Source organism: Pygocentrus nattereri, chromosome 6 (genome assembly GCF_015220715.1).
Source record: "Pygocentrus nattereri isolate fPygNat1 chromosome 6, fPygNat1.pri, whole genome shotgun sequence".
NCBI classification, from domain to species: Eukaryota; Metazoa; Chordata; class Actinopteri; order Characiformes; family Serrasalmidae; genus Pygocentrus; species Pygocentrus nattereri.
In genome coordinates this window covers 40,199,450-40,217,811 of record NC_051216.1, presented here as the reverse complement: position 1 = coordinate 40,217,811, position 18,362 = coordinate 40,199,450, and the positions used below count along the sequence as shown (strand labels likewise).

The 18,362-nt window shown below is 37.5% G+C and overlaps 1 protein-coding gene across 2 annotated transcripts in view; it reads right to left on the bottom strand.

Annotated features, from left to right (window-relative positions):
• Positions 1-18,362, bottom strand: part of lypd6 (LY6/PLAUR domain containing 6) — a 60,383-nt gene that overhangs the window by 7,321 nt on the left and 34,700 nt on the right. Inside the window, exons 2-4 of one of the 2 annotated variants that reach the window (XM_037539164.1) lie at positions 16,432-16,435; positions 12,147-12,321; positions 792-890 (exon numbers count right to left, since the gene is read on the bottom strand). In XM_037539164.1, coding sequence (XP_037395061.1) covers positions 792-890; positions 12,147-12,264 — 217 coding nt within the window. In that variant the 5' untranslated portion in view covers positions 12,265-12,321; positions 16,432-16,435. The remainder of the gene's footprint in view (positions 1-791; positions 891-12,146; positions 12,322-16,431; positions 16,436-18,362) is intronic. The other variant, XM_017695007.2, reaches the window with a different exon arrangement.

Genomic DNA, 18,362 nt, shown 5'->3' with positions numbered 1-18,362 from the left:
AGCTGCACTTTGTAGTTCTACAATTACAGACTATACAGTGTACATAGTTATGTAAATAATAACCAAACGCAGAAGATATTATGTTAACACTCCAGTACAGATAGACATTATAATTCCATTATTAAGCCTTATCAAGACAGTAGCTGGTAATTAACTGGGCTCATTACTGCTACTTTATATATTTATAACTAGGTATAAATGTTTTCTCTTTGGAATTTAGAGTAAAGGGGTGATTTACTACTAATGTGAATGAACAGATAACACCCAATTCATGCTTTGAGAAAAGAATGCAACAATTCTGGTGAAACACAGTGTAACTGATGAGTTATATAAGTGACCCTACATTAAGAAAGTGCTAATAAAATGCCAGATAATGGCCTGAAAAGGCTTAATAAGAGCACTGATGGCACTGTAATGTCTTCCAATACAAAAATGTTACTGATATTTTGAGTAATATTATCATTTACATGAACTGCAAGTACTCTATTAGAAATAGATCTACCCATTTAATTGAGTTATCATGTTTCTAACTAAAAATGCATGTCATTACTGCATTAATTAATTGCTTTTTTAAAGTAAGACATCAAAATCACACCTTCATAATATGTTACTTCCAAAAAATACATGATAGTGGTGTAATGATTTTGAAAACTGTGATACAATCGTCCATGGTCTAATATCACGGTTCAAGACCCCCTCAGTCTGTGGATTTGGGGAATCTTTGAAGAATCACCCCTAATATATTGCATAAATCCAGACTTTGTGGAGCCAGTTGAGATGGATGGACTCACCTTGTGGGCAGTACAGATCTGGCGCCCAGCGATTGCACTCGTAATTGTCAACAGCTTCCTCACATGTGAAGCACTTGAACCCTCCTGGATATGGAGTAGCTGTGTACAGAGCAAGGACAACAAAAATTAATAAATTGGTTAAATTAGTTAAATTACATCATTTTTTACATATGCTTATGCACAGAATGCTTTCAAAAATGTACAAATCACTCCATATGATCCATATATGGAAACTAACTTCTGAATTCGTTTTGAAGTTGTTGAAGTTGAAGTTGTTGATTTATAATCATCCATTTAGCGTACAGCAGTCTACTGATGCTACGCCCACTGATGCTGAAGTGATACGGAGTGTTGTTCTTGCTGTGTATGTGGCAGAGCTATTGGAGTAGGAAATATTAAATACTCTGCTGTTCTGGCTGTCGGGAAGGAAATTAATCATTGCAGCTGGAATTGCAGAAGAATTCAGTCTGAACTTTGTAGTTTGTTCCATCCTGGACTGCTGCTTAACTGAAGCACAATACAAGGCAGCCAATCAGCACAGGGTTCATTTACATATGTCAGTCTTAAATTTATACTTACAGCCTGATTAAACAAATCAATACTTCTCCCCTTCTGTTCTAAATAAGTACCTTTGCATGCCCACAAACTATCCAACAATAAAGGCAGTATGAGGCTTTATACAGTGATATGAAACACAGTAGGACACAGAAAGCTGCAATTCCACAAACTGATCCATTTTACTGACCAAAATGAACATGCAAATTCACCAACAACTCTGGGGGCAGATTTTTTATATATTTGAAAGTGGAAAATGGAAAATGTATTATGAGGATGAGGATGGTGTGCTATTCACTTTCCCACATTGGCTTTAATATTAGTGGCAGGTCTGGCTGATACCGAAGATAAGTTTGGATATCTGTACACTGTATATATAACCAGACTCTTTTCTTTCGTTGTTATCATTGTGGTATCTCTCCTTCTCCGTTTGTGTACCAAGACTATGTGAAATCATAAAGAATTCTAGAAAGGCATGTGTGCATTGTAGTAACTGTGTTGACAGAGATAGAACAGTTGGCTACTGTTTCTGCATTGCAGTGCCCACCCCATTTCCCTCCCACAAGGTCCCTCTCATGTTTGAGCAAGCTAATCTAGAAGTGAAGTTATCTGAAACTAGAAGGTTGTCATTAAAAGGCAACTGAAGGAGACAAAGTCCTGACTGTATCACTGGTAAGATGTTAGGTTCTATGGGATATAGGTTCTATTAGATTTTATTTTTAGGTGCTTAATAGTAGATGATCTTTTATGAATATACATGTAATATAACATATTTGTATTTTTAGGTGATACTTTTATTCATATTCAACAGATTCAACAAGACTCAACATGAGACTCCGTAATTAATGACATCACCCAGCATCCATCAACAGCTTCAGGAATCAAGTCAAGTAGCCATTAAACAAACCACTTATTATATATAGCTGACCACAAACTATAATAACTGTTTCAGGTATTTCCAAATGTGGGCTTTGTACCACTGTTAGCTTTTAGCTCTAAAGCTCTCAAAACTCCTTGGGTGCAGTTCTGTATCAACTTTGCTGGACTGTTTCTGAACCATCTTAAACTACCTTTTGGCCAAAAATGTATATACTGTTAACACTGTTAAATCATTATTTAGGCAAAAAGTACTTTTCATACCAAGACAGACACTTTGGTGACCATGACACCACTGCAAAAAGGAAATATTAAAAACTCAAAAGGATTCAAGGTGTCCCAAAATAATTTTTGCTTCAATCAACAACTACAATAAACACAGTAATAATAGTGAATTTTTTAAGCAACTTCTTTTTAAAAGGATATTCTGGCCAAAAAGGAAAATGTAACCATCGCTATATCTGAGGTAAGTGTGCCTACTCAACTCCTACAGTGATGCTGCAATAGTCTCAAAAGCGAGATTTCCCAGTTTAAAGACTTGGAAAACCCCCTTCTGATGGCAAATCTTGAAGATGGGTGGATCTTTTGAAACACTACAAGCAGCTTGGGGTGAATACATGAGGGTGAGCTGTTAGTATTTGGCAAATGCAGAAGGAAGCAAGACAGATAACGATACAGCTAGGAAGTAGAGGACTGTGAACTGCATGAACTGTTCCATTTTGTGGGACAAATTTCGATTATCTGTGGGAGCAGGATGAAATCTTCTGGGAGGCAGCTGGGAGCAGGACTGAAAAATCCGTCCTGCACAGACCTCTACTAGGAAGGCGAAAATCATGCCTATATTTATTATCCTCTACATCAGTGGATGTCTTTAGCACCCCTGGTATGGGTTTTGGGATTACCAACGGTTGTATGATGTATTTAGGTAATGATTGCTGGGTACTGTAGTGCTCCATTAGGAACACTAATGGAATACAAAAAAAATTGTGAATTCTGTCAAAGCTGTGATTCCGAGAGTTGCAAACGCTGTGCTAGAGAATATTACATGACATGATAAATAATATATTAAATGCTAGTTTTTGACCTGAATGGCCATTTAATTTAAAATTCTTTCTTTAATTCTTAATTTAATTTCCTGAATTTCTTTAATTCATTTCTTTAAAATTCCAGTATGAAACAGGAAACTCTCGGAAGGAATACATATCTATTCCAACTGGAGAAAAAGTCAATGGTGTCCATCTGCGGCAATAAAACAATGGATGATGGGAGGGCAGAGACCCATCAGCACATTCTATACAACTGCCGTCTTTCCAGCATTAGCTGCAGGGCAGAGGTTACGCAAACACTGAATGCACAAATCATCTACTGTACTTCACCTCATTAGGCTCTTTGTAACTTAGACATAAGCAGAGAAGGTCCTAAGGCAATCTCTTTTTCAGACCAAATCCCCTCCAGTCAAAGGCACAAATCCCCACAGAGGCTATGGGGGAGGCACTGAGCGGACACGGATATCTCCGGATAGATCCTGGAAAGCCGACACACTGCTAAAACTGATCTTGGGGGGTCCGGCTCTTTGTACTGATGACTGATCTTTGATGTTATGGAAAGTTACTCTCTTGTACAGTGCCTTCATAATGAGTTACCACCTTAATTCAATCATTTATATGTATTGCAGTGGTCAGCACATTGGCTGTTATTCATCAAAGCTGTGTACAGTCCAATCTGATGGGAAAATGAGAGCACCAGATTTTTTTTTGTACTACTAATACAGCAAATAATACAGAAACACAAAGCGTAGTAAAGTAGAAGCTCATGTACTGCAATGTTATCGCTCAAGCAGACAGTAGTTTATGAAAATAAGTGCATCTTCTGCTCAACCCCAAACTCCACCTATGAGGATAACCATTGGCTCATGAGCTGAATACCTTTCTTTGGAGCTCACTATTAATCATTTGCATGAATTAAGGCACGCTTTCTATAAATATGTATATGTATGATATAAAAAGTAAAGTACTTGTGCACAGGTGCTTGTTTTCATACACTGAGTATTCTAAACCCATTGATATCATTTATAATACTAATGATAAGAATTAAACTAGAAAATAACTATAATATTAATCACTTGTGCCCATGCAATCCAGTATAAAAGTGGATGTACATATTTTACATGCATATTGGTACAAACGCTGCAACAATGTCATGCTTCACTCAAAGACATTTCATTTTATACTCCTGACTTCACTACAAAATAAACAGCTAGTGCAGAAGCATCTCATACACTGCAGCAGTACAGCATTTAAATGCTATTTTAGGAAAAGAAGCACAATATAGAATAACATCATTCTACCATTTTAAAAAACCAATATGCTTCGTTTATTTCACGTTTTATTCTATCCAGTCATTGTAATTTAACACTAGAAAGTTTGGCCAGTAGGGGAGCAGTACATGCCCTGCTTGACGTCAAACTCCGCCTACCAGCACAGCCAATGGAATTAGGGTGTACTTCAAGTAATGTGGTGCTGGTAGGCTGGCGCTGGATTTCACGCACTGAAACATTCACCATTTATGAGAGTTTCACAATCAAATGCAGAGACGTTTGTAGGTTATTTATTTTAGTTATTGTGAGATTTGAAACGTGATCTTGTCTAAGGTGGCTAACTTAATATGATGCTGATTTTATTTAGCAACAGGTTAACATGGCAGCTGTTTTCTAGTTAATGCCAGTGCTTCAGCCTCAAGTCTCCCAATGACACTGTATGTCAATCATTACATCCAGACTGAAAGGTCAACTATTTACACAAACTCTGGCTAACTTCCCTCGACATGAGCCAACCTGTATTGTGTTCATAAAATTTAGTGACCTGTTTACATTCTATCACTGGTGCAACAAGATTTCCGGAGACCCTTGGAAACAGATTCCAGCATCTCTACATCCGTTACCCTTTAAAACTGCTTTGCGACAATCTCAAATACATTAATTTGACAAACCACTTGATTATGTGACAGCCTAATACTTTATATCATGTATATCAAATAATGAATAAACACATTTCTGAGAAATGTTCAGACCAGAACTGGTTAAATGCTTCTGAAAAGAAGGAACGTGTGAAGAGGCAAAAGCGAATTGCTCACCACAACCCCACAAGAATGATTACACAACTGTTTGGACTAGTGAATCGTAGGGAATCTGATCTAATTGACACTGTGGCCCAATTAGTGGGGCTTGAATCCGAGCCATGCCGGAATTTTCCATTCAAGCCAAAAGAATGGCTGCGGAACAACAAGCATCCATTTAACTCATTATTGTCCTGAATAAGGGTGTAAGTATTTTGATATGTATTGAAATATCAATACTGAAACAGTGTATCAAAATTCAAAACATCCCTCTCTTCCAAGCATCTCTAACTGATCATCTTTTGTGCAAACCACTTTCAGTGATCGAAACTAGGCACCTGGCCACAACCTATCAGAGTGAAGTGGGCTGGAATGGGGAGGAGCTTATGTTACGTGTCTTTGAACGACGATGCTTTTCATAAAACAGTTATCGTTAATAAGGGTTGTGATTTTTCAGATATATTTTGTTACAGGGCAGCTATGAAAAAGTTCTGTTTGAGAACTTTCATCTGAGCCACATCAATCTGTGTAGTTTATAATTAAAATCTATAGACATTTTTAATGCACCAAATACTAAAAATTTAACTGACTCATCTTTAAAAATCACACTAAACATAAATATGTTCATGGTTCTGCTGCTTGCTCACGCACAGAAAAATGGTGCAGAAAAAGAACCAGAAAATGTCATTTTTCTGCTCATGTAAAAGCGATTTTATTGGGAAAAGCAGAAAAAGCCACTGACACATGGAGAAAATAGTGAGGAAGGTCACCAGAAACTAAATAACACACACTGACAGTGAACGACCAGACTAATTAACTCACAGCAGGACACAATAAACCCTAACCAACACGTAAACACAGTTCATCTAATAAAACAACAACCACATGTCCTTTTACTGGGGGGAAGTGCCTTTGCATAGCTCCCCCTGAACTGTAGAGTTATCATTATTACCTTGTCAACACAAATATTCAGCCACTCCTTATTTTTGCTTTACTAAAAAAAATCTTTCATATTGAGACACAACCATATCGTCAAAGTACTCTCAGTCCTAAAGGCCCTCAAATGAGTCATGGATGTGTTCCAATGCTCAGCATGACCTCAGAAAAATATAAGAAACTATATTAAATATGTTTCTTTCGAACACTGAGGACAAAAGAGATCATAATGTGTTTTACATTGTAGGGAATTAGCAAATGTCAGCAAAAAAGTCCCCTTTCTTGTAAGGTTATTTGTGAAATAAAAGAGAATGATTCAATATTTCAGTTGTATGTGGGTCATGACATACCAGCATAAAGGGGGAAGCTGGCGTAACAACCCAGCAAAGCCCAGATGACAGAAAAGGACATCATGGTCAACTAAAATAAAGACTAATGGTCTTTATTTTAACCCACAGCACTGCCAGCTTTAAGAGAAATGAAAATCATAAAAGCATGTTTGAATACCACGGTCTGCCCCACAGAGCTTCACGACAGCCATCAGTAGGTGGGCTCAGTCCAACCCTCAGGCACTAGAAGCTACACTGACCAACCACAGAGTGCCCACCATCATGTGATCTTAACATTTCTCTCCACATTAAAGGGCCTGACGGCTAGTCCTACACAAAGAGATTGTGGCTGGGGGTTTTAGTGCAGTTGCTATGCCAGCTGTGGCCTTGAACTTGGACAAGGATCAGAAGATCACAGAGATTCACTGGCAAACCCCTCATACAGCGTGAAAAGCCACTGAGCAGGAAAAATTATGCTTCTACAATCCAATACATGGGGCAAGATACTGAGACAAATGTGGCAGCATTCATGTATGGAGCTGTACACAGCTCAAATACTCTTCTGTTCCCCTGGTCTTTTATTTTTTACATACCGACACTAGAGCTGTTCCCCAGTCAACAGGTCAACCAGATAGTTATGATACTCATTTATTTACTGCTTTATTTGTGTATTTACTTATTTGTAAACTGAAATATCTATAAATAAACTAGTGGTCTTTTAAAATGAATAATAAATACTATACTATACTATACTATACTATACTATAATACACATATAAAAAATATACACACACACACACACACACACACACACACACACACACACACACATATATATATATATATATATATATACACACACACACACACGCGCGCACACAAATAACTTCAAAGGCAATCTTAGGATGAATGACATGTCAGTATTAACAAACATTGCAAGTTTCTTTTAAAGAGGCTATGTTTAATAAAATCATTGTACTCATATTTTCTAAAAGTATTTTTATATATATTTCTTACACTTGAAGCTTGAGCCACATAACTGAGTGTAGGCAAACAAACAACATTAAATTACTTGAAGACAATTTCTGATACACAATATGCATCACAATATTTAGCTATTCTGATAGTTTAAAGTTTAATTACTTTAATAAGAGCCAGCACCTAAAAATTATAGAAAAAAATTATAATTACAATATTTTTTATTCAACATAGCCTCTTTTAATGAAACATGCAGTTTCAGAAGCAGAAGCAGAAGCAAAATCCACTATGCTGTGATGAAATGAGATGTCAGTCATGTTAAGGGACAACCTCAAATGACCTGTTGCTATACAACAGTTATGCTGTATATACATACACCACATACATATATCGCTGTTGTCAGAAGAAAACCTTGTATCTCCAAAATTATAACTTTATTTCAATGTAAGTCAACGAAAAAGGACTTCAAGTCATTTTGGGCCATTTGTTTTGGTCCATTTGTCATGAAATGTTCACACAATTTAAAGGGCAGACTGTATTTTCAGTGGTGTAAATTTAAATGAAAAAATGGAGCCACAAATTTTAATTACAGTAAATTTATAGTACACATACTGAGCAGGAAAATTAAGAGATATGTCCGCAGTCCATTTTTTCTGATATTATATTACTTATTGATTACATAAGTAGACTTTGAGTATAAATAGCTGAAGATAACCCTACATATACAACTTGTACTGTCACTAAATATGGTCTTGGTCATTAAGATGAAAGAGAAAGGAGGGCAGTGTGTGACAGTGTCCTTGTGGTCGCCCTATATAGTACAAATTAACACTACACGTGTATACAAGACAGAAAGGCTTCAGTCTTAAAAATAAAGGTGCCAAAAAATCTTATATAATAACAGCTTTTGCTGTCTAAAAGACCCTTTCACTGCATGCTTCTTTAAAGAACCACTTTTGTAAATGAGATATGCTTGTGTGAAGAACCTGAAGTGTCTCTACTAATTAAACATCCATTCCTAGAACAGCTTAACCTAGCCGAGACCCTTTAGGAACCCTTATTTGAAGAGTATAGCGGCCCAGTGCTCCAAGATTCTACCAGAAAGTGGCCCCTCGCATTAATGAGATTAACAACCATGACTACCCAGCACAATAAACTCATTCCTATAGCGTCCAGCCTGCGATACAGAAATATCGCCGGCCACATGCTGCAGTGTGATCTCAGCAGCTCAGACCAGATTTCCACACTTATCTATAGCAGCTGTTTCCCTTCGGCCGCCGGAAAGCTAAAGATGAAAGGACTTTAGAGATGACTTTATTTGCTTTATTATATGCTTTATTTATTTAATTTACACTCATTTAGAACATCTTAATCCTCAATAACTAAATAACAAAAACTACAATATCATTTTTTCTCTTTTTCCAAATCCTTTATTATAAATTTCATTCTTTTCAGGAGACTCACCTTCAAAAAATCTGCAGCCACACCTCCAAAGTTCAGTCTTAGAAGTTGGTATAGCATATTTGCTTCTCACCATCCAAATAATCTTAAACACATTCAGTGAGGTCTGGACTCTGGGGTGGTCAGTATATCTGATCAGTTCTGCTGGTCTCTTGATAAGAATGGAAGCTGTAATATTGGTAAAAGCTGGACACAGGGAATTCTGAAAAATCTAATACTATATTTACTTGTTGAGGTTTCAGTGTAATTTTCTGTTTAGCTGTCCCAATTAAAAACAACTCATTTTAAAAACAACTCATTTTAAAGCTTAGAAGTTCTCAAAGAGAAAACTTTATTGAGTCCTACTTAGTATAAGAAAAGAAAAACTGATATTGTGCCATCTCAAATTTCAACCCCACTTCAGTCTAACAAGGGTTAAACCTTAAATGGCCAGCGACCCACTGACTGGTCCAAAGTTTTATTATGCACTTCTTTAACCCTGTATTGCACAATGTTGCCTCAGGGCAACAAACCCATTTTCCTCCTTTACAATAACATCAAACATATTTAAAGACAATGATATGGTTAACAATAAAAGGAAGAGTTTGACTGAGTCAATAACAAGCATGTATTTGGTCATACTCTTAATCTCTTAGTGTCATACAGTAGCAATTGTTTATGCAATGAGATGATTGAGATGATGATTGTTGCCTAGAAGCAACACTGTGTGACAGTGGAATGGCCAGTCACAAGCCAAGTCTCGCCACTTCAGGGAACACAGACCTATATCAATTTTCGTCAATGACGCATAATGTTGCCTCAAGGCAACATACCCCAAAAGAACCCATCTACATGTTATTTTTTTATGTTTTTGAATGTAATAAAGAAAAGTGAATCCAACATTTTTTTTAATTCTCTCCTAATGTGTGCAGTAGATGGATAAACTTGAAGAACTGCTCAGGCAGTTTGCACTGTAGTCCATGTAGTTACTCAATAATAAGACTTCATATGCTGGGATTTTAAGGGGTTAAAAAAACAGATTATGGAACAGTTGCTTTCCTCATGCCTTTACACTCAATTAATCCACAGTGTCACCTGAGGTACTGCACCACTGTTTTAATTCGAGTATATGTTACTTACTATCTCACTGCTAAATCTTGCATGAACACTTTGTACAATCTTTATTTCAGAATGTGTGCCTGTGCGAAAGAAAACGAAGGTGATCTCTCTGTGGAAATGATGACACATTCCTTGGCCAATAAGGATTCTGATTTTCTGATAAACTTCAGTGGAAGTCGAATTCCTTCCTTGATGTTTTGCATATAAAACCTGGCAAGAGAACGTAATCATGCTTATCTGTTATGGGATAGAAATATTAAGATTAAAAGACCCTTATTAGTCGCACATTTAACCCATCTGTGAAGTGAAACACCACATACACTCTACTGAGCACACGCACACTAGGGGGCAGTGAGCACACTTGCCCGGAGCGGTGGGCAGCCCAATCCGCAGCGCCCGGGAAGCAGTTGGGGGTTAGGTGTCTTGCTCAAGGACACCTCAGTCATGTGCTGTTAGCTCTGGGGAATGAACCAGCAACCTTCCTGTCACGAGGCTGGATCCCTAACCTCCAGCCCACGACTGCCCCATAAAATAGTTACAGTATAATGTTAATAACGTTAGTTTCATTTTTACCTCCAAACTCCTACGTTTTTTGGATTAACATCATGTCTCATGTCATTTCATCCATTATTCATTATTTTACAATATTTATATGACCTGTATTTGGTATTGTTGTGTTCTGCTTTGTTGTTGTTGTAGTCAATTATGGGACATAACTCTCTGTAACCAGTTTTTTTTTTTTATCTGACTCTCGTGGTGCTTTTAATCAGGTCCAAATGATCAATCCTTAAAAAATAGATTCTTTAAATATCATGTTGCTTATCTTGTAACAAATATTCAAATATCATATTTTTGCAATGTTGAAAAGAGACACTTTGTCCTTCAAGCAAAAATCATACCACTTTGGGAGCCACAACATTTTCTGTCCATTTTACCATCTTGGCTGTATGTCTCAGTATGTGCTGATGTTCGAGTACAGGCTAAAAAATATAATATAAACGAAACTATGACTTGCTTTGCTCTCCTTTAAGCTTTAGCTCAGCAACAGATGCTTTTCTCGCATCTCCAGCAGGAAACTTTTCCAAAAGTAGAAGAGTTTCTTTCGAAATGTCTCTCAATGTTCAACTTTTTACTCCTTGTTTGAATTTTCCCATTCCACCTTAAATGGTGCAGCAGGCAATTCATGTTCTTTAGTGAAAAAACAACACTGATACTACCACAAAGCAGATTTGAGAGACAGCAAGCCTGCAGGAAATGGGGGTGTAGAGGGGGCTGCAGCCACCCAAATTTCAAGACTGTATAACTGTAACTTATAATTTAGACAAAACTGAACATGAAACTAATTTAAGCCAAGAAAACAATGTGCATGCTTGTTTTGAGCTCCAAAACAGCAGAATACTGTTTTTTAAACTTAAGGAATGCAACTAACATAATCTAATAACTAGTCAATGCTCGGTTATTTGCATAGAGTAAGTCCGTTCTTAAAGGACCCACTCAGCCTAGCTGTTTAGTCCAAATGGCTCTGCGCTGAAACTATTAGTGAAAGAGACTGAGGACCCAAAAGCCAATCCCAAAAGGCCAAAAGTGATTAAATTTAGGGCTCTTTTTTTTTTTTTTTTACTCAGACTTTGTTGAATGTGTGTTAATAAGCCAATCTTCAGACACCAAACATGTCTTGGCCGATCAGCTACATTTTGGCTAAGAAGATAACTGTGTACATTTGTTTTTTTGCCCAATTATTTCTTTAAAGTAATGTGAAAAACATCCAAGAACAGCGTGGGAAGATGTGCTGCCACACCTGATTAAAATTAAAGGCGGCAGGTATCTGCTGGGTGCCACCATGGAAGCAAAACACACCACTCTGAGGCAAATCCAAACAACTGCAAAGAGAGCTGGGAAGATTTTTGCTTTGATTTGTTTACTTTCCTCGGTCCGTTTAAAATTCAGTTTGCTGGAAGCATATCTGTGCTTTTAAAGGTGGGTTCTAGATAAAGGTAGAGATACTTACTTGAAGGATGGAGGAAGATAATATCCTTTTCTGTGAAGTCCCTTGATTGGACAGTTTGCAGCCAGTCAGTGATGAAAGTCAGCATTAGGACCCAGGCCACTATAGGCCAGGGTTCCATAGCTGGGCGGAGACTCAAACATGCAGCTCTGTGATTGGCCAAATCCAAAAAAGGCACCTGTTAAAGAATGGAAACAAAATATGGTAAATTAGAATGGTTGACTCAGATGAGCACATTTCAAATATGCCAGTAGAGAGTTATATGACCTTAAAGGGGAATTCCACTAATTTGTCAAAATTTCTGCAGTTTAATGCATAAAGTCATTAAGTCATTCAGAGTGGTTTGATGTGAAATGGCTCACTGTTGAGAAACTTACTTTTCTTTACAGTGGTGATAGGAAGTAAGAGTTACCAGTGAACTTCTGAGCTTTTATATGGAATGTTGATCATGGTGCAAATGTGGTGATTGTCACGACTAGCCCCTCACAGTCATCCATGTGCTTTTGTTCTGGTTTCAGTCTTCCATGTGCTTTTGTTTATTTGTCCCTGTCCTCTTCCCTGTCCTGCCCCCTTGTTTCTTGACTCTGCCCCTGATTGTAACCACCTCTTTTCCACCTGTGTCATGTTAACCGGCATTATTCCTGTCGTATTTAAACCTTGTATTTTTCCTCTGTGAGGGTGCTGGTATTTGTTTGATGTGTAGTTCTGTGTTTCTGTTTATTATGTCTGTACCCCGATCTCTCCGTGTTGGCTCCTTGACCCTGGACTGTTCTGACCCCGAATCTGGATTTGCCCCGAATAAATCTCGCTCTTCTCAGCGTGTGCGTCCACCTCATCATCGCTCCCAAACGTTACAGTGATACACATGTATATATGCGAATATTTGATTTTTAATATTTATTTTACATCATGTACCGCTCTGTCATGATAATTTAACATAAAAAAATCAGGTCAAAACCTATAAAACTATTGTAAAACATGTCTCAGAGTCTCAGGCATCAAGCTGCATGTTCATAACCTTTTTATGTAAATGCTTACTGTGAGGGAGCTTTTAGAGTCATTAAACCCTTTAGACGTCTGGTTTTATCACCACCACTGTGAACAATTTGGACTCCGTAAGCTTCTCTGCAATTAACCATTTCAGATCAAACAACTCTGAATGACTGTTTACATATAAACCATTTAATTATGCCAAACAGTGGAACAAAACAGTGGAATTATTCTCTTTTGAGAACTAATTAACATAAGATATAACCCTGTTTCTACTCATATTAAATATGTCATGAAAACTATATTGTGTGTCTATTTGATTTTTTTAAATCTGAGGGTTTTGTATCAAATGTATAATCGGGGACATTAACTGCCATGGTATTGTTTGGAAATTGGACATTGTGATACCAAACTTGGTATCGGTCAAACCTTTAGTACTGCGATAGCCCTACTCATAAGCCAAAAACTCTTATTAGAAGGTGACCCAACTCGGAAACAAGTACAGGCCTTCAACAAATGGCTGGACAAACAGAACCATCCATGTTATCACAGCAATTATGTCTCGGTCAAACATTTCCCCATTATATCAGTGACAATGTCAGCAGTGTGCCAGTGTCCCAATCATGCACCCTCATGCACCAGTGAGCTTATTCTCAGGGCTGGTTTGGTTTGGCTTGAAAAGAATCTGTAGAGATTTGTGTGTCTTCTGCCTTAATCTCACAAACGGAAGTGCAGCATCAATAATGCACATTTTACATGCTACAGAGCTAGAACCCTCTCAATTCCAAACTGCTTGAAAGATGTACAGCCTGTTTGCTCCTTTTTAAATAAGAATATAATGCACATTATATGTCCACAGGTATCCACCCCATCTAATTAGCCCATTCAGCTACTTTAAGGTGCAATCGCTGCAGATACAGCTTGCACAATCTCCGTAAAAAAGCACTGCCCATAGAATGGGACGCTCTGGAGCAGCCTCACATGAGCCCAAGGTCACGATATCTAATGCCAAGCATGGGTTATAGGGGTAAAAAGTCTCCCAGCATTGGGCTGAGGAGAAGTGGAAGTGATGGAGCTACATTCAGTACCTGATGAGCTGGAGTGATCCAGAACTGATCATCCAACATCAGTACCTGACCTAATGCTCTTGTGGCTGAATGCAATCAAATCCTCACAGCAAATGTTCCAACATCATAAACATAAAGCCTACCCAGAAGAGTACATTCATTTACTGCAGCAAAAGAGGACAAACTCACCATTAATACCCTTCATTTCAGAAGAATCGCTTCATTTCAGAAGAATCGATGAGCAGTTTTGGACACATAGTGCATAGTATGTAAACACTGTTTACAGCTTGCAGGGTCCATACAGTCTATATATGTATATATAGATTTATATGTCTATATATATATTAACAAAGCTGCAGAAACAGCCTTGAATTCATTCATGTTTGTGATGTCACAACCTGCATGTATTATTGCAGCAGAATATGTGGGGAAAGCAACATAAGGCCATATAAAAGTTCGATTTAAATTCAGTACTGCTAGAATGATGTGATACTTGATTGTAGGCTAGTAAATCTTAAGCCCCTAAAACCATTAAACCAATAAATTAAATACCACTGTGATTCTCACAACACTGTACAACAGTCCTATTGATAGCTTTACAAAACATAGTACAACAGACATACATTGATCTGTGATCAACACTGTGTCACAAGAAAAATGACCAGTTGTGCGAGAGACCCAAATAAAGTCCTAAAAGAGGGCCTGGCCCACGCACAGCGTTCCTGTAGTTTACATTAGTGGAAGAAAGCTGGGACCGACTGCACATTTGTCAGAAATACTTAACCCAGGTTCCTTAAACCTTTTTGAAGGTAGACAATGCAAGGGAGGTAGAAATCAGCTCAGGATAGGCAAATCATTTTCTAACATGTTGCTTTTCCCTTTGAGTCGATTCTCAAGTCTATATTTGAAAGTAAAATCTCGATGCACATTGACAGTTGGAATTAGAGGATTTACTTTGCGAGTTTAATATGTAATTTTATGTCTAATAGAAAGCCGAGGCAAAATGAAGAAGTATAACCAATTTAAACAGCTGAAACGTGCACCACAACTCCATGGACATAAACAAAAAAGTGGGCAGCAACTTATTGGCTGTAATTTCAAACATACCAATAACAATACATGATAAAAATGCTAAAAATAAAAATAACGTATTGCCTAAAACATGTGCGCCACTGACTAATTTATTTGCCTTAAATGGATTGTTTAAGCCATAATAATCTTTTAAGCATCTGTGTCCAAGATATATTTGAGTTTTTCCTGACATCTACCCTTTATTTTACTTTGTGAACTTTGTAACGCTTTTTCTTAACTATTTTGGGTTTTTTTTTTGTACTTTTGTTATCACCCTTTCTCTCACCATCTCCATTTTTGTCTTTTTTATTTTTTTGATTTTATTTAAAAAAGGCAGTTGCCAAATTTTCATGATGAATGGACCAACATACATGGTCCAAAATGACTAAAAAAATCGCTTTCCATTTACTTCCATTAAAAGTTGAGAACATTTTTCTTTGCCCTGTAAAATTACTTTTTTTGAAGATATGAGGTTTTGTTTCAACGGTAGCAAAACACAGTTCTACAGTGTTTGCTGTTTATATAAAATAAAATAAATCAAAACTACTGATCACAAAAAATAATTAATTGACAATCAATGTACCTCCACATATGTTCAACCTGCATGCAGAACATATTTATAGAAGCAGGACTAGAGGGAAATATTACTGGGGAAAGAACCATCAATGACCTTCAACAGGCGGACGATACAACACTCACAGTGGAAAATCTGGAAGAATCTAAGACCCTTAAAGGTCTTTGAAGTTTAAAGAACAGAGTAAAAAGATGGCACTACAGCTCAATATGAAGACTAAGGTTAAAAGTAAACACTGTTAACTTTACTACTGATGGAGAACATGATTCCGAGTCCTCCGATCAATGGGGGTCCAGCACTCAAGAATAACAACATAGATTTTCATGTGGAAGAACAAAGTTGAAGGAGCTTGAAAAGATCTTTAACTGCAATGATTTGTTTAAAAAAAAAAAAGCATCAGAATTGTGCAAGCTGTGATCTTCCCTGCGGTTCTTTATGGATGTGAGAACTGGACAATAAACAAGCGAGACAGGACATTTTTTAAAAATCGGATCCCCTTTGAACTTTGGTGCTGGCAGACTCAGAAAACAAACGAATAGATCCTCGACCAAATCAAGCCTCACCTCTCACTCAAAGCACAAATAACCAAACTGAAGCTCTTCTTTTGGACATATTCTCGGAAGAACCAGCTAATTGGAGATGCATTATGTTTGGAACACCTGAAGGTATAAGAGAAAGAGGATGACCAGCTACAAGATGGATGGAGGAGTCATAAACCTGCCATTCAGAAGCCCCAAACAGAAGGCAGGATATTCAGGAGAAACACCGTCCATAGGGTCACTAGGAGTTGGAATCGATTTGACGGCACTTAATAATAATGTTATATATGCCACTTATATATTGAACACCCTACATATTACATTACATCACAACTTTATGCATAATTCTGAAGTGTACACTGTCCGTTACAGTTACTGCTATCGCTCTGTGATGCTTGTCAAGTAGAAACAGTACGCCAAGTGTCTACTTTTCACCGTTAGCACACCGTTAGAGAGATGTGCGTGACACCTGATTTCATTAGCATTGGGCCAAAACAAAACATCTCCCCGGTTCACAAGCCATGTAGAGATGGTAGCACAGCAAGGCAGAGATAAGTGAAACGTGTTTTTGTTGCACACTGTCAGAGCACATCAGTGGAGTGGAGCAAAGCGCTTTGCACTGGAGCACATCGTGCCTGCAATTTATGCTTTCCTGTATCCTGCCCGCACACTTGAGCACAATTTCTGATGCTACGCTGGCCCATTAATAATGATTACACACACACACACACACATTTTATATATATATATATATAATAAATGGTGATTTTCTGGATGTTAGTGTGTTTGTTTAACCATTTTCAAGCCTCTCCTCAAGGAAGCCCAGTATTATATGTAGTTAAAAAGCAGCTCCTGGTTTGACCAATCAGTGCTCAGTAAATTGAGCTCATGATATAATTGATGATATTAAAGTCTCTGTGGCAGCTGTGAAGGTCTCAAGGAAAAATATGGACCCAAGAATTTCTTGTTACTTTTTATTGTTTTTATGATTATTTTCATTTTGAACATTTTGAACTTTTTTTTATGTATATTGTGATAAGCTCACTGCTGAAGGAAATTGTTTAAAAATTTGCTTAGATGCCTAAAACAGCACTGTATACCCACGGCAGCAGGTTGTTGTCATGTTGAAGCGACGTATGCCTAAGTTAGTTGTTACTAGTTAAGACATGACTTACGGATTTTACATTTTTACATTTTACGGCATTTGGCTGATGCTCTTATCCAGAGCGACTTACAATTTGATTGTTTTTACACAGGTAGGCGAAGGAGGTGTTAGGAGTCTTGCCCAAGGACTATTATTGGTATAGTGTAGGGGGCTTACCCAGGCGGGATTTGTGGTGAAACCAAATTTAGTAAAACGATAGTCTGAAACTAACTAATGTTAACTAAGTACAAAGTAAAGACTTTACACACAAACTTAAGTACAAACGTATGCAAACCCAGTCCAGGCTTTAAAATTTTCAACAAGGCCAAATACATAGCTGGGCAAAAAACAAAAACCCAGCAGAAAAGCAAAAGAAAGAACAATGCAGTTCAGTGTGATCTATTAATGTATGACTAAACTCAAACTAGAATCCAACTCATAATGAGATGATCAGAGGAATGTGAAATATGTGTAGCCATTTTTGAACTGAGGTATTCAGGTCCACTAAAAGTCTCTCGTGTTTTCCATCAGTCCACCCTCTGGAGCCACTCAGAGTAAACAGCAGAGCTGGTAATCCACTTGGTGCATTTGAAATGTTACTGCTTTAGCCCTCTTCAATAAATCTTAAGGTTTTCTGTAGATCAAGCACCAGGCTTTTCTCCTAGGAGAGCACACTCTTACAAATAATGTGCAAAAAGGGGTCTTTGGAGCAATGCCATAGAGGAACTACCTTTAGTTCCCTAAACAACCTTTTAACAGATGGTTCTTCAAAGTAATACCCCAGTGTTTATGTTAAAGAGTGTAAGTGTGGATCATTCTTGGATGTAACTAGAC